Genomic DNA, 25,440 nt, shown 5'->3' with positions numbered 1-25,440 from the left:
GTGGCAGGACGCTGGCCTGCCTTAGGGGTACAGTCATGTTCCACAAAGAGGAAAAGCAAAACACATGTTGACAATCATGTTTTTTTTTCTCCAGTATTTTGAATTATGGGTAAGCAAGAGGAAGTAACTTAACGTGATTGGATTTGGTGATACATTGGAAAAATGTGCACGAGCGTTCTCCCTTTTCCTGGTTTCAGTTTAGAACTGTTAAAAAGTACAGTTGTGTACTATGACTTAGCTTGCTTATCGTTTAAAAAAAAAGCATACATTTTTAAAAGTTAGGTGGTAGTTAGGCACCGATGTGTCACTTAACAGTGACCATATTGGGTAAACTGAAAATATTAAAATCACAATTACCAAATCCTTCTGACGCTGAGCCGTCCAAAATGAATGATGCCTATTGTTCATCCTCTCAGAATGAACACCCATTTTTTATCTCCAACTTTTTTTTTCTCAAACAACATATCTGCCAGGCATTAGTAGTGCGTTCAGTTTTATATGCTGAAATTTCAAAATGCACATCATATGTAAATCAATTCAGCACGTCTCCCTCCCAAGTGTGTAGTGACACAGAACTAAGTAGATTTTATTATACCATTTGTCTTATTTGCAATTTCTTTTTGTTTTGCTATGGTGTTGTGTGATTCAAGGGACGTTTTGTAAGAGACCACCAATCGGGCAGCTCCATGATATTTGTATAATGAATATATTTTACGTGCTGCCTAATCTCCGTGATTTAGTAAACGGTTGGTTAAAATAAAAGTGTCCATGTAAAAATAATATGGAAATTGGCATTGATGTCATTGTTTTATTGCAGAAATTAATGTGTGTAGGACTTCTGACAGTAAACTGCACTGTTGATGACATTACATACTCCGAAAAAGGTAAGCAAGAGAGAATTAAAAGTTGTTTTTTTATAGTATGTGAATGGAACAGAGAATGTGATTGTCAATCTTAACTTGTAAAAACTTCATCGAACTGTGAAGTACTCTGACAGTAAAGCCCATCAGTGCAACACTGCCCTCTACTGGTCAGCTGGCAGAATTGGCTTTCTGCTTGAACTCTTTAGCTCTGTTTTCGTATCCTCAAATGTTTTAAGTGTTTAGCTTGCAAGGCTCTCCCAACGCATCATCGGGGGCAAGCCACCTGCCCTCCAGGACACCTACAGCACCCAATGTTACAGGAAGGCCAAAAAGATCATCAAGGACAACAACCACCCGAGCCACTGCCTGTTCACCCAGCGATCATCCGGAAGGCAAGGTCAGTACAGGTGCATCAAAGCTGGGACCGAGAGATTGAAAACGGCTTCTATTTCAAGGCCATCAGGCTGTTAAATGACCATCACTAGCACATTAGAGGCTGCTGCCCTATATACATAAACTTGAAATCATTGGCCACTTTAATAGAACACTAATCATTTTAATAATGTTTACATATTTTGCATTACTCATCTCATATTATAAATATATATATGCCAAATATATATATTCTTAATTCCATTCCTTTACTTTAGATTGTGTGTATTGTTAGATATTACTTATTGGAAATTACTGCGCTGTTGGAGCTAGAAGCACAAGCATTTCGCTACACCCGCCATAACGTCAGCTAAACACGTGACAGTACCATATCATACAACGTGATAACAGTTCACATCTATTCTTCTCAGTGACAATACTCAGTAGCAACCTCATGTGATTGTATTCTTATTATTCAACTTTTATCAAATCTACATATTTCGTATTTTTATTTTTCAAATGTGCTTTTGAGGCGGAAATGTCAACATTTTTGCTCAATTAATGATCGTATATGATTCAGACCTGAGAGCCTTGTCTGTGCGGGTATGTGTCCTAAACTAATGTGTCTGTCAAACTTTAACCCAAAGTGCAAAGGGTTGTAAATGAAGCCTTACAATGTGCGTCGCGAGTGATCATGGTGTAGACTGTAGAGGCTGTCTGGCCGCTGCTGACCTGGTGTGTACAGTGAACAGCCCCTCGCTGGCCGCGTGACGCGGCTTCCATCCCCTCTCTCACTCTCTCACACACACACACACACACACACACACACACACACACACACACACACACACACACACACACACACACACACACACACACACACACACACACACACACACACACACACACACACACACACACACACACATACACAACAAGTAACCAATCTGAACTTCACACAGCTCTGGTCTTTGCAGACAATCATCCCCACTAAATGTAACAGCAAAATGACTTACATTGCCAACCGTGGTCAGCTATGCAAATCGAGAATAGGAGGTATTCATTGACTTGGGATTATATTCATCAAGGAAATCTTAACCTCTTGACTTTTAACTCAATAATACAGCTTGCATTGATATCCAGAAATTACCTGGACTGATCATTACAGAACAAAATAAAGCATTACTAATTTATGGTGAAAAGGAGTAATTTAGAGAAAATGGTCCCCGAAATCAAAAGTTCAACGAAATAGCATGTTGCGCATTTAACATTGAGATGCATTGTAATATATTGCCTCACTTCATTGTCGTGATATCTTCATCGGAGATGATACATTTATTTTAATAAGATAATTTTAATAAAGAATCCATATTTGTAAGGTTATATCAGAATCCCCATGCTTATCGTTTTTTGCGTCACCATTCTAGCCGTACATCTCAGCCATTCTGAGAAATGTCGGGAACATCTCATTTCTTAACTTATTGGTGAACATAGTGTGCTAGAAAGTTTTTTTTAAAGTAGTCACTTTGTCAAAAGGTGAAATGAGGATTACCTCCCTCCAAAACCACTCAGTGCGGTCTTTGGTCTTCAGTGTACCTGTGCACTTCTGTTCCCCTCCCCAAAGCGCTCTCCATATCTCTGGCGGAATCGAATTCCATAGCCGCTATGCTACAATGGGAGAACTGTTTGATGGACGCTCAGTTCAGGTATTCCCCCTGATGAGGAACCTGAGCTTCAGAGAGCACCGGCCGGGCACCACCTCTCATGGCCCTCCAGCCCTGCTCAATGCACGCAACGACTCCGAAAAGAGAAAGCAGAGTATTACTGTACATCATATTTGTTATGGCATACAAAAGTGGGATGAAATATATATGTTTAATGTAATCGAATTTTAGATAGTGTTGATTGTACTACATGCAATGGAGAACGTGGTTATGTACTCAAATCAAGATTAACATTTAACATTTCTAAAGGTGTATGTAGAATATCGTCTGTAATAGTACTCAACATTTGTTATGTTCTGCACTTTACACTCAATGTAAAGTGGTTTGGTTACTTACGTATCCATGTTTTAAAGGTGTGAAGTGTCTTCTGGGCAGCTTTGCTACACGCAGCCTTGAATTCCTCCACATAACGTCCGGACTCTGTCAAGATCAATTAATATTAGCAGTGTAAAGTAAGGCAGCCTGTAAAATGTAGCACCCCATGTCCATTTTTATGGGCTTTAGTGGATCCTATTGTCTGGAGGTATTTATGCCAAAATATAGACATTTGCCAGGAGAGGGAAAAGAGAGGGGGGGGGGGGCAAAACAAAACATCGCATGATAGTCTTTAAGCAGTTCCATCTGTCCGGCAGAAATTTCAGGCTAATAGCCTGTAGCGCTTCAGCCCACTGCCCTCACTCTCTCTCTCTACCTGACTCTGTCCTATTAAATCTCTCCACTCCTCAAAAAAAAAAAAAAAAGATCAGAAAGTCAGGAAAAAAATAAGAACTTGTGCAGACCCAAGTCAACAGGGCTCGTGGTGGGGTGGTGATAATGAAGAACAAGCCCTAATTACAGAGGGAGAAAGAAATGACCCCAAGAACTCGGTGATGTGGAAAAAAAGCTCATCATTCTGGTGTGTGTGTTTTTTTTTTAAAGACTGCGCGCTCTGTGAGCAGATGACTGCCGCTCACCTTGCCACGGGGTCTGCTTGAGATTGGTTCATTGTCAAGGATTTTTTTTTTTTTTTTTTACCCATGATTCCATATGGTATGGAGCGGGCTACATGTTGCCCAACATGCCAGTGCAAATGTTTTCTCAATTAGTTATCTTATCTCCGGTGAGTGCACCAGCATCAGATGAAGCTTGCTGACAGCGTAATGGCAGGCAAAACCACGGAAGGCTCCATCAAATGGCAGCTCTGCTACGACATCTCAGCCAGGACTTGGTGGATGGTAAGTTGGCAGCAACTGAAGCTGTTTTTTTCTTCCGCGTTCTTTCCCATTTGTTCTTTTAAAAAAACGTCCCTCTTCTTTAGATCCTTCAAAAAAGACACAAAAACATATATTTTTTTTTACTCCATTCTTCAACTTCACATTGAGTGGATTTTAAAATAGTGGATGGTTTGTTTTTGTGTTTGTTGTCAATGTCAATGCCAGTCCTCTCTGTAGGAGCCTTGTCACTCATGTCCCCTTGTTTTTTTCTCTTCCAAGTCTCTTGTTGTCTCAGTTCAGTATGCCAGTTCTGAAATATTGTTCTGCCGGCGCTTTGCTTATTTGTTCTTGTTCAGTGTTTAACATTAGTTTGTCTTCAGGAAAATAAATATCCATTTGCGGAGTAAATATTTTGTTCACAAAAAAACTATTCATCTGCTGACTGTAATTCAACTTTTCTGCAGTGCACGGATGAGTTAGCCCTTGCCATAAGTAAAACCAATACTTTGCCAGCTTCGGCTCGTGTCATCTAGTTAAGGAAGGTTGAGTGAAGGCGTTGAAAAAAAAGACAAAAAATTGTTGCACCGTTTCTGTCAGACCTCTAGTTCATTCTAGTTTACCGAGTGTGCGGAGCATCGCACTCCGCTCCTGAGCTCTGACACGCAGCGGCAGCAATTAAAGCGCACAGAAGAAGAAAAAAAGAAGAAGAAAAAAACATGCCCTGGGACGAGTCGGAACCAGCGCCGGGGCAGATTAACTAGCTTGTTGTGGTCAGCGAGGCCAGACAACCTTTGACAGCCCTGTCGCTCCAGCAGCGATGGGGAGAGGTTAAAGTGGAAGGAGGGAGAGCGAAGGAGAAAAAAAGACGAGTGGAATTTGTAGACTTTGCTGAGAGATGAGGAGGGGTAGGGCGATTCACAGTAGTCTATTGTGGCCAGTAGATACAAATGAGCCCAGTCGGGCTGGATAAAAGGGCTTTGAAACTCCCAGTGCCCTGTGTTCATTAGGGGATGACTCGTTATCCCCGGCATCGTTATATTACTATTATCTTTATTATTGCCAGCATAATTAGAATAATTATTTTTGGAAGGGGTAGTGTGGTGGCGAGCACTGGTCCTTTTCTCCACTGCAGGTTCCTTGCCAGATTGTATAACATAAAGTAGTTGTATTGCCAAGAGACAATGGCTGTATTATTCCTCTGTAAGAAAACCATGAACTTTAGAATTCCACTCCGCTGTCCCCCTCTCTCTGCCTCCCCCGCCCCCCTCTCCTCGCCCATGCCACCTCGTCCACAGCGGCAGTCAGCAAGCAGCGCTCCATGCCTGTGTGTAGGGAACTGATGAGCGGCAGAAGGAGAGAAACGGGAGCCTTTCTCTCCCTGTCACTTTCATTCGGAGTCCCAGTGTAATTGGTTTTAGACCTTCACTACAGAGGGGGACATGTCACAGAGGGGATAGAGGTGGTAGTGGTGGTTTAGTTTTCGTACGGAAAGGGGTAGAGATGTGTGGGCATTCCTCACTGTCGCTTTCTCCCCCTTTCTCTGGGGCCATGGGGCTGATGACGGGTTATTCCCCAGTTCGTGGACTTGCTCATTTTGAGACATCTCTTGCTGCTTTAAAAAAAACAACTTTTATCCTCTAAAAGAAAATTAAGCTTTCAGTTGGTCTCTTGCACATGTTCTTACAAAAATGTCATTAAAGTTGATTTACTTGTTAAAAAGTCGCCTCGTGAGATATGGTAGTTGTATGTATGTGTATGTGTGAGTATGTAAAATCACCTGTAAAATCCACCATGCAACGCAGGGATATATACATATATATATATATATATATATGAAAATGTGTATTCCTGCGTTGCATGTTGGGTTGTACAGGTGATTTTGTGAGCAGTAATTGCACATTAATGAATCAGTATTGTGTTTAAAGCAGTATAAGTACTGAAGAGCTATGAATTAATTTAGTCATCAGTCAATAGACATTTGTCAATACATAATCTGGTGTTGAATTTCAAAGATGCTACCAACCTTGCATTTAGCTAATGTAAAATACATCATTAAGTGTTTTTGACATTTCAATTCTATAAAACACCATGTATTTTCTGTGAATGTTTATATTAATATGTTGGTAAATGTAGTGAAGCAATGTTGCATGAGTGTTGCAATTCATTATTGATTTACTCTGAAAATGTGATTTATAGGTTTCTACAACCACTGTTTGTTGTATTGGGGAAAAATGTATAAGCAACACCATATTTGTTTCTAAATCAGTAGCTCACTTGGAAAATGTCCTATCTTGTGACAATACTAAAAATCTGCTTTAAAAAATGTGGAATGTTAAATGTATTAGGTGGTTGACCAAGGGATCTGAGATGACGTTTCTTCAAATGGATCGTGTCCTCGCTGTATTAATAAAGAAAGAGTCAAAGGTTTACAATGACATGGTTATTATGGGAATGCTGCGGGATGGTTTCCAGTTTAGAAGAGGCGGAGTGGAGGCTGTTTTTATTAATTACCATCCATGTGCTCCCATTCACTTGAATTAGTCAACAGTTGCTTCGACTAATTTAATCTCCCTGAAATGTTATATCAGATTTTTGAATGGCGCTGGAGGTTAAATTCGGTTACAGCGGAAAGAGGATTATATGTTTAGTTTCAGAGCCACAGCTCTAGTAATTATTTCAGATGATTAGCGCAGACTGTGTGGAATTCATCCGTTTTATTTGAGCTCAAATGTTATTTGGCATTCATCATATTTAATGGAAGTAGGTCTGACCATTTTGCCCATCTCTGCTCTCTTTATAATAATTCAAATGGATATAATTTGCTTCAAGGTTTGCCACATTATTACCATTGCAAGTTAGACGTCTTGTATTTGACAGGGCAAAACCCTCATCGCCCACATTGTAAATATAAGTCCACATTTTCCAATTAGTAATTCATTGAGCTTTGTTTTCTAGCTTTGTCAGCTATCTGACTTTGCTCCATCAACTGATGAATGCTCTATGTGATCCTGTTGTATACCTAAATGTGTATTATTTCATGTTAATTTTAGTGAGCATTTCACCTCGTCTGTGGTTTCCACGCATTTGCCGCTCTCTCGTTAAATACAGGCGTCGTAAACTCCGTCCTCTACGTTTTTTTCATTGACTACACTGGCAAAACAGCTTGCTTACTTGAAATGCATTTCAGAATTACGAGGTATGACATGGGCTCTTTTAGTGGGCCATCTTGTACATTCATTTATACTTCATGAGTTTCATCATTGTAAGGTTTGTTCATAAAGGGGCTTTCATGATGACCAGTTCAAATGCACATCAGAAGTGCGTGCCTCCCCGGCTCAATCAGTCCTGGTCGAGCTACGCTCTTCTAAAATACTCCAACGTACAAAATACCTAAAAGTACAACATACTCCAAAGTACTATGACTAGTATCCAAATGATACTAGTCATAAGTGTTGCCCTTTCAGTCTGCACACCTCACCTCCACCTCGCCTCCTGTGTGTCTACTTTTCTACTGAACTTGCTCGGTTTGTCTCTACTTTAAATTTCACGCTATGGTCTATTTAAAGTAACCGTTCCTGTCTTTTTAAATTTCATTATATTCTCCATTATTTGGAAATATTCTCCAGTAGCAGGCATCAACGAAGTATTACCTTTTTTTCTGATATAGATCCTATTCTATTTTCCATGTGCCCTGTACATTTCACGTGTAACTCGTCATTTAGCGTTTTGAGAGGAGGCGGGGGCCGGGGCTCTCTGTGTGCCGTGGCTGTGCGGAGCAGCTCTATGTGATAAAGGCACCCAGGCTTTGTTTGAAGTCGGCCACTCTAATTAACCCTGTTTGTGCCTGAGCCATGGGGGCTGCGGGCTGACCCGCCAGTGTGTTAACGCTGCACTCATGTCATATTTTACCACCGGAGGGACTAATGGGATTTCAGCTGCACGACAAGTGCCGCTCCTATAATCCACTTGTCAGTGAGCAGACCCCCCCCCCCCCTCCCCCACCAGGCAAATGTGCACAGTGTGAGTGTACAGTATTCACTCTCACTGTAAGTAGTGGGTATATGAGTGTGAGAGCCAGTGGTAGAGATGGGGGATGGCATGAGGGAATGAAATAATGACCATAGTCATTTACCACCACCCCCAACTGCCTCCCTAACCCTGCAACTATAGCGATCATATTTATTTGGAGTGGGGGGGAAATCATGCCCTGCACCTGATCTGTCACTTTCAAATAACTGGGAATTAGTGTCTCATCACCTGTATTATGTGTTGCCTCTCAAAGCTAAAAAGGGAGAAAATGAATCTGAGATCCCTGCCCTGGAAAAAAGAACAAACTGTCACGTATTTGTTTCAGCAGATGTTCTTCATAATTGGTGTTCATTATTTTGTCATCTAATTGCAATTGTTTATTCAGGAATCAAATGATTCAATTGAATTGCTCTCCTGGGGCACCGGAGATCAAACTCTGATTTGCCAACTTGATGAATCAAGCTTTGTGTCCGTAAAGATGCAGCGGCATTGTGCTCACAAGTTGCCTTTGTTCTGAGTGAAGTCGTGTTCATTAGCCAGCCCTCACATCTATTCTGATAACATGGGACCATTGCATCCAGAGTCACAGGTTAAAGGGATACTTCAGAATTGAGGCCCTTTATCAGATGAACTCGTAGATAGCATTTTTTAAGTCTCTGTGTGCTGTTTGAAGGATGTTGCTAACTCTCGTGCAATTGCTAACTAGCATTAGCGCAATGACTGGAAGTCTATGGGTATCTGCTAGTATCCATAAACTTCCAGTCATTTCGCCAACGCTAGTTAGCATTCATTTGTGAATATACCTGTAACTTCCTTCATACTGGACATACGGATGCCATTTTTGGACACTGGGGAAGTATACCGAACCAGTTTTCGTGAGCTGAAATACGCTGGAGAAGTGTGCTCTTCACGGATGAATCCCGGTTTCAACTGCACCGGGTAGACGGCAGCCAGAGTGTATGGAAGCTGAAGACATCCTACAGTAGTTCTTCCACGGCCTGCATACTCACCAGACATGTCACCAACCATTGAGCATGTTTGTGATGCTCTGGATGGATGCGTACGACAACGGCGTGTTCCCGTTTCCCCGCCATTATCAAGCAACTTCGCACAGCCGTTGAAGAGGAGTGCGACAACGTTCCACAGGCCCCAATCAACAGACTGATCAACTCATGAAAAGGAGATGTGTCGTGATGCAGGAGGTGAATGGTGGTCACACCAGACACTGACTGGTTTTCTGATCCACTCCCTTGCCTCTTTTTTAAGGTGTCTGACCAACAGATGCATGTCTGTATTCCCAGTCATGTGACATCCATAGATTAGGCCCTAATGAATTTATTTCAATTGACTGATTTCCTCATGAACTGTAACTCAGTCAAATCTTTGAAATTGTTGCATGTTGCGTTTTACATTTGTGTTCAGTGTAGATAAAAGGCCTCAATGCCAAAATCCCCATGTATCCCTTTAAGGCTGAATCTACGGGTGCCCAAAACAAGTCTAGATAGTGTAAAATCACCAGACGTCCATGTGGCTGTATGATAAATCAAGTTAGCACAGTTAGAAAGAAGTTTTTCCAGATTGCTTATGACAGCGTCTCATATTTGAAAAAAAAGTCATTGTTGCAGAAGTGAGCAGTTTTGGGTTTTGAATGTCGGCTTTATGCTCATTTCAAATGCTTAAACGTCAATATTGTATTACTCCACACGATCGGAGATGGCAAATGAGCAGTTTGGCGCATTTTGGCAACTCAATTTATCTACCGTTCCACCATGTTACTGTCACAAAAGACATGGAACTGTCAGTGTTTGGGCCTTGTTGGTGCTACCTGTGGGTTGCCCATGTGGTGCAGTTACAGTGTTAGCATCATATTGTGCACAAGATGTTTCCAATTTGGTCTCTTCTATGGACTGGAGAGAGATGATTAGAGGGGAGGAAATTGGAGGATTAAAATTGTCTGGTTGAACTTCCGGAACACTGCATGCTTGCTCTCCTTCACTCTCCCGCTCTCTCGCTGCCAGAGCAGCCATAGGCCCTACAGCCTGGGAAATTGTCTACCGGTTCACATAGACTAGGTGTGTGTGCGTGTTCACCGGGTGGTACACAGTGTAAGATAGCTCCCAGTGTGCGTCAGGCTGTCAGCTGGGTCTGTATCAACAGCCTGATATGAGTCACTTCTCTCCCAGGGTAATGATGGGAATTGGTCATTGTGTGACCCTGCTAGACGCTAGCGGGCAGGTAGTGTATGTATGGCCACAATAAGATTATAAATGTTAGTAGTTTGTCCTCTAGAATAGGTTATGTCTAGTAGGTTTTAATGAAAACATGTACTCGTTTTTCTACATTCACACTGAACTAGAAAGTAAAAATGTTGCTGTTATATATTGTTGCAAATGATCGTATTCTGTATAGTTGTGTTTGGTGCTATAATTTCAAAATCTTGGTAAATTAGCTACTCTTTGTTGATCTACCGCTACAGTGGTCTGTGCAAGTTGAGGAATAGTGTTTATTTTGAGTTACTTGAATTTCTAGTCTGGATGGGATTTCAGGCTCTTCGGCTTCTTTTTGCAATATAGTATTGGAACATTCTGAATGACTAGCAGAAGGCCGTAATATCCGTTCATATGTTGAGTGTCTCAGGCAGAAACCCATTGCCTCAGGGTGTCTTGGCTTTCCTTCTGTTGCAACGTATATCTGAAGCGAAAGACCATAGGAGACAAGTAACATTTAGAATCTATTGCTCATGTTGCCACTTCATGTACTTGGCCTTTTGTTACAGTACATTTCGAATATGCTTATTTCTGGTAATATTACAAATTTGGTATCGGAGAATTCTCACCCATAGTGACAATCTGACGCTGGTCTTGGATACAGGCGGATCCTGATGAGGCTGAGTGGAGGGCTGCTCTCATTTGGCACCTGGTGATGTTGTTGGCTTGTGACCAGGAGAAGAGCAGGAAGGAGAAAATCGGCTTTGGGTCGAGCGTGCATGTTAAAATAGACACAAACTGAGGTTGAGACGTTTGGGATTCAGCCCAGGCTATTTGACAAAGCATTCATACCTTATTTGATCTTATTGTTTATATCATCATTTCTTATAGATTATCACGGTCTTATCCACAAAGCACATGAGTACAGTTTTTAAATGTTTTTTTTTAGGGGATAGATGAGCTATGAAATTAGCAGGGAGACTTGAAGTCTATCAAATAACATTACTTCATACATAATTTCTAATCCATTTATTATGCCCCTTCTCCCCTGGTTGGAGGACTTGGTGGAAAATGTAAAAATTCTCTCTTTTTTTCTCTCTCTCTCTCTCTACACACACACACACAAAAGTATGTGGACACCCCTTCCAAATAGTGGATTCGGCTATTTCAGCCACACCCGTTGCTGACAGGTGCATAAAATCGAGCACAGAGTCATGCAATCTCCATAGACAAACATTGGCAGTGGAATGGTCTTACTGAAGAGCTCAGTGACTTTCAACGCGGCATCGTCATAGGGTACCACCTTTCCAACAAGTCAGCTTGTCAAATTTCTGCCCTGCTCGAGGTGCCCCGGTCAACTAAATGCTGTTATTGTGAAGTGGAAAAGTATAGGAGCAACAATGGATCAACCGCAAAGTGGTAGGCCACACAAACTCACAAAATGGGAGTGCTGAAGTGTGTAGCGTGTAAAAATCATCCGTCCTCAGTTGCAACACTCACTACTGAGTTCCAAACTGCCACTGGAAGCAACGTCAGCATAATAACTATTATTCGGGAGCTTCATGAAATGGGTTTCCATGGCCACGCAGCCGCAAATAAGATCACCATGCGCAATGCCAAGTGTCGGCTGGAGTGGTGTAAAGCTCACCGCCATCTGACTCTGGAGCAGTGGAAAGGTGTTCTCTGGAGTCCGACAGACAAATCTGGGTTTGGCAGATGCCAGGAGAACGCTACCTGCCCAAAAGCATAGTGCCAACTGTAAAGTTTGGTGGAGGAGGAATAATGGTCAGGGACTGTTTTTCATGATTCGGGCTAGGCCCCTTAGTTTCAGTGATTCTGTGCTTCCAACTTTGTGGCAACTGTTTGGGGAAGGCCCTTTCCCGTTTCAGCATGACAATGCCCCAGTGCACAGAGCGAAGGCCATACAGAAGTGGTTTGTCGAGATCGGTGTGGAAGAACTTGACTGGCCTTCACAGAGCCCTGACCTCGACCCCATCGAAAACACCTTTGGTCTGAATTGGAACGCCGACTGCGAGCCAGGCCTAATCACTCCAATCTTAATTGCAACCCTCAGGTGTCCAGAGACAAACCAATCTCTCCCCGTACACTACCATTTTACGATTTCCTTTTGCAATACGGTTATGTCTTACAAGGGTCTTGAACCCCTCCGTACAATTTCAAACGAGGTTGCCCTAAAAATAAATACTTGACCTAAGAGTATAATCATTTCTCTTTGGTTGATGGTGGTTTTTCAGATATCGCAAAAGGACTGTTTGTAGGTCCATCTGAACACAGACATTATGATTTAACAACCACTCCTGGACCCGACTCCAAAAGCGAGCCACCAATGGGACGGTACCAAAAGAGATGGATCTATTGATTCACTTTCCTCGTGGCAGTCTGCACAGGGCTGACTGTTCAGTGTCCCGTATATTGAGCATTCTTTTTGTGGCAAGAGTTGTATTTAATAGTTTCAATTGAAAACGGAGTGATGCGTCAATTGTTTTATACATCAATTCATATATCCGATCCCATGGTATTTGGACATTTAAAAAAATATCTGTAAGCAACTGTCTTGAATTCTATACGGCATAGTTATCAAACTGATCCATTTTACGATTTATACTCGTCTTTTTATGCCATGCATGGTTTTCCACTGGAGACAGGAATGAATTGATTTGTCTTACTCTTTTGAGTTATTGCCATCTTCCATTTTTGTGGCAGAGCTGTTGTGAGTTGGTTTTACTTTTGCTTTGAGCCAAACATCTACACACACCTTTGTTAATTGCTTGCATGACAATTTTGCTGTCCTTATTTACAACGTCATTCATCAACATGATACCTTCCTTGTATCTTTTCCAAGAAAATGTCTCTTTCCTATGTCAGTACGTTGGAGTTTAGCCATGTTACTTGCTGTGATATTTGAAATTGGGGATCAATTGTCAATCCCCCGGAAATGGTTGGTTTTAATCTGAATAACGGCAATAAGACCGCTTTTGGACATTGAATGTGCCTCTCTTTGTAGCCTGCTGGAGAACCAGTTTGGAAACAAAATTATTTTACTACCTTTAAGTTCTGAACAGAACCGTAATTTTTCCCCCTTCCGTTCAACTTTTCTGACCAGCAAGATAAAGTTCTGAACAGTTTATAACGTTCCTTTTTAAACCAGAGAGTAGAGGTCGACCGATTATGATTTGTCAACGCCGATACCGGTATACCGATTATTGGAGGACAAAAAAAGCCGAAGCCAATTTGTATATATATATATATATATATATATATATATATATATTTGTAATAATGACAATTACAACAATACTGAATGAACACTTTTATTTTAACTTAATATAATACTCAAATATATAATGAAACATGTTCAATTTGGTTTAAATAATGCAAAAACAGTGTTGTAGAAGAAAGTAAAAGTGCAACATGTGCCATGTAAAAAAGCTAACTTTTAAGTTTCTTGCTCAGAACATGAGAACATATGAAAGTTGGTGGTTCCTTTAACATGAGTCTTCAATATTCCCAGTTAAGAAGTTTTAAGTTGTAATTATTATAGGAATTATAGGACTATTTCTCTCTATACTATTTCTATTTCATATACATTTGACAATTGGATGTTCTTATAGGCACTATAGTATTGCCAGCCTAATCTCGGGAGTTGATAGGCTTGAAGTCATAAACAGCGCTATGCTTCAAGCATTGCGAAGAGCTGCTGGCAAACACAGGAAAGTGCTTTTTGAATGAATGCTTACGAGCCTGCTGCTGCCTACCACTACTCAGTCAGATTGCTCTATCAAATATCAAATCATAGACTTAATTATAATATAATAAAAATACAGAAATACGAGCCTTAGGTCATTAATATGGTCAAATCCGGAAACTATAATTTAAAAAACAAAAAGTTTATTCTTTCAGTGAAATACGAAACCGTTCCATATTTTATCTAACGGGTGGCATCCATAAGTCTAAATATTGCTGTTATATTGCACAACCTTCATTGTTATGTCATAATTATGTAAAATTATGGCAAATTAATTACGGTCTGTGTAAGGAAGAAATGGTATTCACACAGTTTGCAACGAGCCAGGCGGCCCAAACTGCTGCACATACCCTGACTCTGCTTGCACAGAACGCAAAAGAAATGGCATAATTTCCCTAGTTAATATTGTCTGCTAACATTAATTTATTTTAACTAAATATGCAGGTTTAAAATATATACTTGTGTATTTATTTTAAGAAAGGCATGGATGTTTATGGTTAAGTACATTGGTGCAACGACAGTGCTTTTTTCGTGAATGCCCGTATCACCCCTATGGCGAAGTAGGCTGTGATTCAGTGATAAATTAACAGGCACCACATTGATTATTTGCAACGCAGGACAAGCTAGTTAAACTAGTAATATCATCAACCATGTGTAGTTAACTAGTGATTATGTGAAGATTGATCATTTTTTATAAGATAAGTTTAATGTTAGCTAGCAACTTAACTTGGCTCCTTGCTGCACTCGGGTAACGGGTGGCCAGCCTGCCATGCAGTCTTCTTTTGGAGTGCAATGTAATCGGCCATAATCGGCATCCAAAAATGCAGATTACCAATTGTGAAAACTTGATATTGGCCCTAATTAATCGGCCAACCTCTATTTTAAACCTCTGAAATAATGTTTAAAAAAAATACATTTAGCGCAATATTAAATTACTTAACCAATCAGTGCAGATAGAGCAGCTTGCTATGGAGTGGGCAAGCTATTTACATGCGTTGGACAGACTAGTGTATGGCATGAGATACGACAAATATTTTGCAGGTGGGGAGAGAGGGTGGAGGAGGCTCTTTTGATGTGCTGGGCATCTTGTTGTTATGACATAAGGACTTATAATAAATAAGTATGGTGACATCGGGCAACCTTATTTTACACCTCTTGGCAATGCAAAGCTCTTAGAAGTAACTGTTAGTATATTTCTTTATATATATATTTTCAAAACCGCCCTGTTTGAGTACCCGATTTCTTTATCTTCTTCCGCCCTGTTTTAAGTGGTCCCATTTTGGTGAATATATATTTATTATGGAAAGTGTTAAAGGCTCACAATGCTTTTTTTCCCCCCCAGACATTTTTATTTAATGTTGATATTGATCTGTTGTGTTTTAATTGGTCAGTGTAGCAGTACCAGCTCCTAAAGAGTCTTAAGATGTATCAATTAAACCCTCCTCTCGTGACCTTCGCTACGATCAGCTTCCAAATGTAGGCGGCAGGGAAACAAGACTCCACCTTAGACTGCCCATACTGTAACGTGCTGCATCACTAATTCATATATTTTGTCATTCAAATGGAAGGCTTAAGGTACATCTGATTTTAAATTAGTTGAAGTGTTTCAAAAGCTTCACTAGTGTCAAAATGTTGTCGCCCCCCTCTTTTTCTTTTTCAACCTGTCTCCCTCTCTCTTGCTCTGTCTGTCTAAGCCACACTCCTCTCTGCTGTAGAATGAAGGGATCAATTGTGTGGAAGAGATGCGTGTGAAATCCCTCATGTCTGGGCCTGGGATGGGGAGGTGGTTGGTTGAGGGAGGGGGGTGTGGGTCATGGGTCACTGTGTGAGAAAAAGGCCCCCTTTCTATTCTTGGCATGGCTCTGCAAGGAACGCCACCCACCACCCCCTCCTTCCCTCTATATGTTTATCCCACCCTCCACTTCCAGCCCACCCCGTTCCCCTACCCCTCTCTCTCGCTATACCCGTCTCTATGTCCCTCCCCAGAGAACGATGGCTACTGGCCAAGACAGCTGGTTCTTTGGGCCAGTCTGGTGCCGTTTTCCAAGGCTTGGATTGTTGGGGGCTTGTCTTGCTGGGGGGGGGGACAATGGGAGTTGAAGAAGATACTCCCACTCCCACTCTGTGTGCCCATGATGGGCCTGAGACTCACAGAAACCAACCTCTTCTGCCGCATCTACACTGAACCAAAAATAGAAACGCTGCATGTAAAGTGTTGGTCCTATGTTTCATGAGCTGAAATAAATGATCCATATGCACAAATGTTTTTATTTCTGTACAATTTTATGCACAAATTTGTTTACGTACCTGTTAGTGAGCATTTCACCTTTGCCAAGATAATCCATCCACCTAACAGGTGGATATCTGGCAAGATATCTTGGCATATCAAGAAGCTGATTAAACAGCATGACTATTACACAGGTGCACCTTGTGCTGGGGGCAATAAAATGCCACTCTAATAGGTGCAGTTTTGTCACACAACACAATGCTACATATGTCTCAAGTTTTGAGTGGGTATGGAGTTGGAATGCTGACGGCAGGAATGTCCACCAGAGCTGTTGCCAGATAATTAAATGTTCATACCATTTATGGAATTTGGCAGGACCTCCAACTAGCCTCACTACCGCAGACCACGTGTGTGTCGTCGTGGGGGCGAGCGGTTTGCTGATGTCAACGTTGTGAGCAGAATGCCCCATGGTGTCGGTGGGGTTGTGCATAACCTACGCACAACGAACCCAATTGCATTTTATTGATGGCAATTTGAATGCACAGAGAAACCGTGACAAGATCTTGAGGCCTATTATCATGCCATTCATCTGCCGCCATCACCTCAGTTTCTGCATGATAACGCACAGCCTCATGTCGCAAGGATCTGAACACAATTCCTGGAAGCTGAAAATATCCCAGTTCTTCCACGGCCCCCACACTCACCAGACATGTCACCCATTGAGCATGTTTGGGATGCCCTGGATCGATGCGTACGGGCAGCTTGTTCCAGTTCCCGCCAATATCCAGCAACTTCGCACAGCCATTCCACAGGAAACATTCCACAGGTCACAATAAACAGCCTGATCACCTCTATGCGAAAGAGATGTGTCGCGCTGAATGAGGGAAATGGACTGACTGGTTTTCTGATCCACGCCCCTACTTTTTTGAAGGTATCTGTGACCAAAATATGCATATCTGTTTTCCCAGTCATGTGAAATTCATCGATTTAGGGTTTAATTAATTTATTTCAATTAACTGATTTCCTTAATATGAACTTTAACTCGGTAAAATCTTTGCAATTGTTGCATGTTGTGTTTATATTTTTGTTCAGTATATATCAGTGACTGACCCACTGCAATTTCCGCTCTGGGAGATTGTTGATTTAATCCAAAGCCAAGGGAAGGATTTATGTTCGTCGGTTAGTTACGTGTTACACATGTTGGATCTTAATTTGAGCCAGTTTGCTACAGCAGGAAAGGGTTGGAGTTGATCCATTTCTTGTTACGGAAAATCAAGTCTGAAATTGCTCTGGCAATTACAAACTTCGGAAGTCTTTTTCAACCTCAGATAAAAATCTCGTTTTAAATCTCCTGCAACAGGGTGATCAAGTTAAGGGTGGTTACACTGAATTACTAAATGACACTACACTCGTAACGTGTCGAATTGTTCATCTTCACATTCTTACTGTCGATGGGCTGGCTTCCTTCATTATCCCCCTGTGCATTATCGTTTAGCTTAGTGGCAGGTGTATGAGTGGAAACACAGCCTCTGTAGCTCTCTACCACACTGTGCTTAGTGCTGCGGAGCCCACTTTGGTTGAGTGGGATGGCGGATGTGAGTGGTGTCACTCACCAGAGATCCAGACTCTGCCTCTGTCTTTCTTTCTCTCTGTCTCTTTCTCCCTCACTCTCTTTTCCTGTACCCCCCCCCCTCCCCCTCCCCCCTCCCTTTCTCATCTCCCTCACTAAGAGGAGAGCGGTAAACCTGAGGGGAGCGGTGCTGAACAGAGTGGGGATTGTTTTTCCCTCTGCCATGGCTCTGTGCCACTCAAGGCACAATATCAAACAATCATGGACACTGGCTCCTGCGTATGCTCTCTCCCACAGTTTGGTTACGCTCTGTTTTCCAGCCCTGGCTGTTTCCCTGCCTCCAAACAGAAATGCTCCTTTGTTTGTTTGCAGAGTTTACTGAACTTCTAGCCGTAATAAAACCTATAAGCCAATAAGCGTTTAACATCTCTGTTACTGTATATATACTCGTGTATGACTGGTATTGATTTGAAAAAGTGTGTTCTTTTGGGAGTTTTCCTTTTGTGATGGTCCCAGAAAAAAAGGAAAAGGATTACAGAAATGCCATCTGGTATTTCGAAGAGGTGTGTGTGTGTATGGAAGAGGTGTGGGTGGGTGGGTGGGTGGGTGGGTGGGTGGGTGGGTGGGTGGGTGGGTGGGTGGGTGGGTGGGTGTGTGTGTGTGTGTGTGGTGTGGGTGAGTGTGTGTGTGTGTGTGTATATATATAAATGTGTGTACGTGTCGAAAAGTGATCATTTTCTCTCCATACCTCTCCTCTTGGTCTCTAGCCACCCACCACTTTGCTGCCAAAAAAAAGGTGTCAGTCTCTCCAGTAAAAGGGAGGTAGGGGGGTGTTTGGTGTTGCGTGAGGGAGAGATGGTTTATTGGCATATCTGGATCGTTGCCCGTATTTATTAACTCTTCTCTTGCCACTCTCTCCATCTTCCTCTAACATGTCATTTCCCAAGTTTGAACTGAAGGCGCGATACAGTTGGGAATATTGGCAATGTCCACTTCTTCCCTTTTTCATAATGTGGAATCACAGAGTCATGAGCCATTAGCAGGACTGTGAATGTTATGCAGGTGCTGCATTAACGCGGAGATGTCTACCACTAACTCCCATCTCTTTCTTTTCATTACAATCAGAGATGGGACATCTCCCTGTGTCAGTAGTTGTAAATGAGGAATTGGCTGCAGAAACCTCCCCGCGGTTGAAATTGTAGACCTCGTATTTCACTGTTTTGGCCTTACACCCCTATGTATAATGGTCCCTGTGACTTTGGCATAGTGAAATGAGTAATTCCATCTGATTGTAGGCTCTGTGAAGCCCCAGTGTTGCCCAGCTTCAAGTCTCACTAACTGACATGTGAAAGGGGTAATCCTCTCTGTTTGGCCCCAGACCCAATTCATTCCGAAAGGCATGAAATATGAACTGTGGGGTGCACAGCTGGTTAAGCTCAGGGTAATGTGTGCGTGTGTTTGTGTGTGTGTGTGTGTGTGTGTGTGAAGGAGAGATCTCTCGTCTAAACATGATACGGCATAATGGTTTCATCTCAATAATTGTTGATCATTTTTTTTTCAATCAAAGCCTCAGTTCTATATTTCAGATTTTTCTCTTCACACACCAGTACCAAGCCATTAGCATCTTCTTTTCAATATAATAATAATAATATATCCCATTTAGCAGACGCTTTTGTCCAAAGCGACTTACAAGTCGGCTGGGGCCACTACTTTTACATATGGGTGGTCCCAGCGGGAATCGAACCCATGACGCTTGGCGTTGCAAGCGCCATGCTCTACCGACTGAGCCACACACGCTAATGCATCCACTGTGTGGTTGTGTGCTATTGCTGACCCATTAAGACTTTAAAACCAATCACACTGATTACCAGAAAAGCCCACTAACAATTTAATAAATGAGCTGGCCATTCCAGCAAATAAAATCAAGATTGCTACTTAGTTCATTAAAAGTGGCGGGGTTAGATTAGGTGAGCTAATGCGGGCGGTGATTTGGGGCTTTGACTGTTCGGTGGCTGGGTGGCAAGGCTGCGGGGGACACACAGAGGACAGCGGCGGATTTGATTTGAAACGAGAAGAGAAGAGCCCCACCCTAATGATTACTGTGGCACCCTGCCCAACGCGTCACCCGGTATTAGAGTTGGCCTAATTACCAGAGGTCACGGAAGTGCCACTCTCATGCAACCCTCTCTGCCTTATATGTAGCGGATGGGCCTTGCTCCCCCCTAGAACCCGGCCGATATGTTTAAAAAAAACAACGTTTTAATCTTTTTTGTGCGTGTGTGGGGGGAGGAAATTAAAAAGTTGAATTGTAGTTGAACTGTTCCATACTGAAATCTCAGTATGGAAGTACATCCATACATCCAAAGCAGCGATTGTCCCAAAAACATCCTTCAAATGTTGATTTCTCACATTGTGCATGACACATCACGAGAATGGCTGTAAGCGTTCAGATCAGCATGAGAATTTAAAAAGAATCCTATTTATGGAATTATGCTTATCGATGGAAGTATCGGCCGACACCGATAGTGTTAAAAGGCCCCTAATCCCCGACAATATCGGTGAACCGATATATCGGTCGGGCTCTACTCACCCTGACACATTGGTGAAGTATTGAAACAAAGTGTTTCTACATCTGCAGTTTAACTGGCAGGGGATCACAGAATGACTTCTCATTTGTTGTAGAAGCATCTGTCAATTGCCTATTTCACTTAGCTAAAACCCTGCAGGTTCAGCTTCTACTCTGAAGTCTAAACCGTGCCTGGTCATCTGATGGGAGTAAAAAGATGCTTGGAGGAGTTTCTCAGCATCCCAAATCATGCAGGGTCAGCTAATTCCCCATCAGCGCTAATGTAGAATGATCATCCTTTTTATCTGCGTGTGTAAAACTCCTACTCCGTTTTGTCCCGTGGCAAGCCTTTCACCCCCCCCCTTCCTCCTATCTAATTAAGTTGATTCAGAGCGGTGCCTGTTTAGGCGCAGGGCCCCATTACTTATGGCTGTCCAGCCAGGGGCACCTGCTGACCCCACCGAGCCTGTCGCCCATGTTCCACACGCCTCCGACGGGGAGCCGCCGACCCCTCAACCCAGGGGAGGGCGAACAGCTGGTGGGGGCATCTCCAGAGGCCGCTGTCCTCCCCTCAACTCTCAACCCACCCGCCCCTCTCCTCACAAAAAGACAGGAAGTTCTCACAGCGGGGACTGTCCTTGTTTACTCTCTACTCATAGTGATCAGAGCCATGGAGAACAGCTCTGTAGTTGCTCCTCACTCTGATCTCAGCGCAGTGGTAGATGGAGTGAGAGGGAGATGGTGAAGTGGTGGCTGTAAAAGTGGAGGTTGACTGTAAGGGATCCAGAGGACTAGCTGGCTGGCCCCTCTCCTCCCCCCGTGGCGGATTAAGCTGGCAGATAGCTGCAGCCGGGGGACAGGCTGCCACTGGCCACTCCAAGGTGACCCCTGGCAAAGCTGGCAGCACATCTGTAGCCCTGCCTGGCACATCCAGGAGCTGCAGGCCCCCACACTGGCTGTCCGGGCCGGCTGGCTGGGAGTCTTAGCAGGGGGCCGGCTGTCCTCCTGCTGCCTGGCATGGGGGTAGAGGGTAGGACACAGAATGTGGTTAGGGTACGGAGCACATACTGGGAAGTCGGGGAGCTAGGACAGAAAGGAGATGGTGGAAAACTGGGGTAGATGCAAAAATGTTTGTTTTTTTAAACAACCTGACAGTCCATTATTTCCAAATATCAGATCCTAGATGGACAGATGCAGACAGACCGACACAGAGGTCAAGGAAAGACCTTACAGCCGAGAGTAATAGTGATGCGTTCTCTCTTTCTACATTTAGATCTCGCTGTGAGCTTGTGAGTACATATTAGTGTTGTTTTTGGATGATGAAAGGAAAACCACAGCAACATATCTGTTTACCATGGGGTGGTAGTGATGATGGTGGTGGGGGAGCCAGCGAAGGCAGCCATCTGTTCAGAGGAGCAAGGTGACCCACTGGGCTGGCAGACAAGGCAGGCAGGTGTCCACACATTACAGCCACATGGGCTCCCTTTACAGGGTCTACAGTATGTACAACAACAATATGCTCTATGTTTTCTTTGAGCACACTGGGGAGAAAATGGTGGTCAGCTAAGCTGAATCCACACCGGTACAGTCAGTGTAGTCATGGGCCCTTCCTCCCAGCCCCTCAACCTCCACTGTGGCCTGGAGAAAGTGAGAGAGGCGGCCTGCCTCCTAAAGTGGATACATCCTCCTGCAATCAGTGGGCCCGGCCGCGATCCTCCTCGCCCCGAATCCAAGCCATCCGCCGGGGGAACGCAGAGCAGGTCCTCCTTAACTCTAATTGTTTCCACCTTCCCAACTGAATGAGTTGCGGTACTGCTCCGGCCACCTCCTCTCCTTTTGGCCCTTTTCACAGTCTATTTTTTAGAATCTCAATGGAGATATTTGTTGCATAGCTGTTTTATTTAGCTACCCGAATCCAACTGCTTTATCAGCCGTGTATTGCTATGAAAAGCAGCCTGTTTTGCTGAGGTAAGCGGTGGCCATACCTGTGATCAGAGCCGGAAGTTTTTCCAAAAAACTGCCAATTAGCTTTTTTTTTTTTTAAACATCGGGGTTATTATTCAGAGCCAGTGTAAAGTACAGTGCCTGTTCAATTGGATTCATCTTTCTGAGTGTACTCTATGCTATTTGGAGTTAGTGGGCCGGCCAGGTATTTGCCCAGGTGCCTGGGCTGTAGAGAGTTTGAAACCAGACAAGGCTGTGGGAGCCCAGGACTGATGGTTGACTGGGAGAATTAATGAACCAGATTAGGTGTCCCAGGCCAGCCACAAGCTGCAGGGAGGGGGAGAGTGGGGGGAACCCATATCCTTGTCCTTCCCGGGCCACCCGTCCCAGACAGTCCCCGTTGGAGTTTGTTTTAGACCCAACACTCCTCTTCCTCGCCGAGCGAATAAAAGGGCCATTTGGTGTGAATGAAAAGGCTCATTAAAAAAGTGGAACAATGAAATGGGAGAAAGGCGGGTGCAGAGGCCTTAATTAAGCCTGTATATGACTGTAGATGGAGTACAGCCCAGATGAAGATCTGTGTTATTCCTGGCTCTATGTGGTCAGTATTAATATCACTGGAGCTGTGGGGATGGCCCTCTGGCTCAGTTTACGCACCTCGCTGTGGGAACCACTGGTCAGCCAGACCTCATAGCCCAGGATACCCCCTGCTGGTGGGGTTGTGGTGGCAGAGGATTATTTCTCTTCAAGGAGAAGTTCACTTTTTTACAACCAAATCTCAATTTGAAGTAAATCGTCTGTTATAGAAGGTTCCAGACACTTTTTGGGCGATTTTGCTTGGTTTTGAGAAACTTACCCCACTCGCGATACGCTTCCTCATTGCTTGTTCTGCAGTATGGGGCCGCGGGTAAACATGAGCAAAGGCTCCAAATACACGGAACACTACCTTTTTAAAAATGACAAATCTCTCAGTATGTTGATGTAGGTCTTTAGTTGTTGTACGCATTCAAATGTAATTCCGCAACATTATATTCTATTGTTCTGACTTGACCGATGCCTCTGTCCATTCCAAAATGAACAAAAAAAGTAAACGCAACATACAACTATTTCATTGAATTTACCGAGTTACCGTTCATATGAGGCAATCGGTCAATTTAAATAAATTCACTAGGTCCTAATCTATGGATTTAACATGACTGCAAATGCAGATATTCATCTGTTGGTCACAGATAGCTTAAAAAAAGGGGCCTTACAATGGGCCTCAGGATCTACTCACTGTATTTTTGTGCATCAAGTTGCCATCAATAAAATGCAATTGTGTTCGTTGTCCGTAGCATATGCCTGCCCATACTATAACCCCACTGCCATCATGGGGCACTCTGTTAACAATGTTGACATCAGCAAACTGCTCGCCCACACGACGCCATGCAAATGGTCTGCGGTTGTGAGGCAGGTTGGCCGTACTGCCAAGTTCTCTAAAATTACTTTGGAGGCGGCTTATGATAGAGAAATTAGCATTAAATTCTCTGGCAACAGCTCTGGTGGACATTCCTGCAGTCAGCATGCAAATTACACGCTCCCTCAAAACTTGAGACATCTGTGGCATTGTGTTGTGTGACAAAACTGCACATTTGAATGGCCTTTTATTGTCCCCAGCACAAGGTGCACCTGTGTAATGATCATGCTGTTTAATCAGATTCTTGATATGCCACACCTGTCAGGTGGGTGGATTCTCTCGGCAAAGGTGAAATGCTCACTAACAAGGATATAAACAAATTTGTGCACAACATTTGAGAAAAAAACATGTGCGTATAGAACATTTCTGGGATCTTTTATTTCAGCTCATGAGACATGGGAGCAACACTACATGTTTATGTTTTTGTTCAGCAGCAGGCTACACCTCAGAATGGAACAGCTGGATAGGTGAAACTGTTTGAGTCACACAAAATAGAATATAACTTTGCGGCTACAGTTCGGAATGATATTTTCATGTGTACAACGTCTAAAGACCTGCATCACTATACTGAGAGCGTTTCCATTTCTAAAAGGAGTATTTGGGTGTTTTTGGAGCCTTTCAATTTTTTCGGGCTCCCCCATACTGCTCAACGATGATGAGGTAGCGTATCACTGGTTGGCTGTAAGTTTCTCAAAAACAACAATTTGCAACAACAACAAAAAACTGTCTGGACACAACTATAACAAGCCATTTTACATCCAAAATACAGATTTGGTTGAAAAAAAATCACCTTTCTTTAAACAGAGAAAAACCTACACTTTGATTTGATACCTACACTTTGATTCACTTGAAATAAGTATCGCTCTCAGGCTGATTATATACAGTAGGTGAATAACAGATGATGGAATCCACGATGGAACTCTGTGACTTTGACCTCTGTGTTTTGCATGCACTCCGCTAGGGTTGAGCTCATAAAGACAGTGAAGTCACCACGGCTGACCCTCGCGTGGCCCGACCTCTCCTCTCCACTGGCTAACTTTGCAGCACTCGCTCCCTGCTACCCAAACCTGGCCGTCTGCACCCTGCACTCTCATCTCCTTCGTCCGGCTTCCAGTACTGCCAAAGCTCCCTTCTCCCTCCCTCCCTCCCTCCCTCCACCACTCCATCCACCACTCCCTCCCTTTCTAAAGTGGTGTCAGGTAGACACTGTAAAAGAGGTGCAATGGATATCTTTTCGCCTGCTCCTATGTGTCCCCCACTGAGAGCAAGCTGTTGTTTCACTGGCTTCCTCAGCCAAGCTCAGCCCTGCACACCTGTCCTCCCCGTGCCTTTTTGCCATTTTCAGGTGCATGCTGATGGTCAATTATTGATGAGGCTTAAAGAATGCATGCTGAAGAGGGTGGCACTTTATTTTAGCGGCGACGTTCCAACTCGCAAAGATGCTTTGCATTAAGTCAAGCCAGTTCGGTTCTGGTTCATTTCTTCTGGAGGAATTCTGACTGCGTCCGTCTGAAGGCATGTTC

General features: G+C 43.2%; 1 protein-coding gene across 4 annotated transcripts in view; it reads left to right on the top strand.

Moving 5' to 3' along the window:
* The first annotated feature begins 4,041 nt into the window (after window positions 1–4,041).
* The window catches only part of nfia (nuclear factor I/A), a 181,432-nt gene continuing 160,033 nt past the window's right edge, over window positions 4,042–25,440 (top strand). For 2 of the 4 annotated variants that reach the window (XM_064934776.1, XM_064934775.1), the window contains exon 1: window positions 4,042–4,173. In XM_064934776.1, coding sequence (XP_064790848.1) covers window positions 4,078–4,173 — 96 coding nt within the window. In that variant the 5' untranslated portion in view covers window positions 4,042–4,077. The remainder of the gene's footprint in view (window positions 4,174–25,440) is intronic. The other 2 variants (XM_064934778.1, XM_064934777.1) reach the window with 2 other exon arrangements.

Source organism: Oncorhynchus masou, chromosome 24 (assembly GCF_036934945.1).
Source record: "Oncorhynchus masou masou isolate Uvic2021 chromosome 24, UVic_Omas_1.1, whole genome shotgun sequence".
Taxonomy (NCBI): Eukaryota; Metazoa; Chordata; class Actinopteri; order Salmoniformes; family Salmonidae; genus Oncorhynchus; species Oncorhynchus masou.
This window is presented reverse-complemented; position numbering and strand designations above follow the sequence as displayed.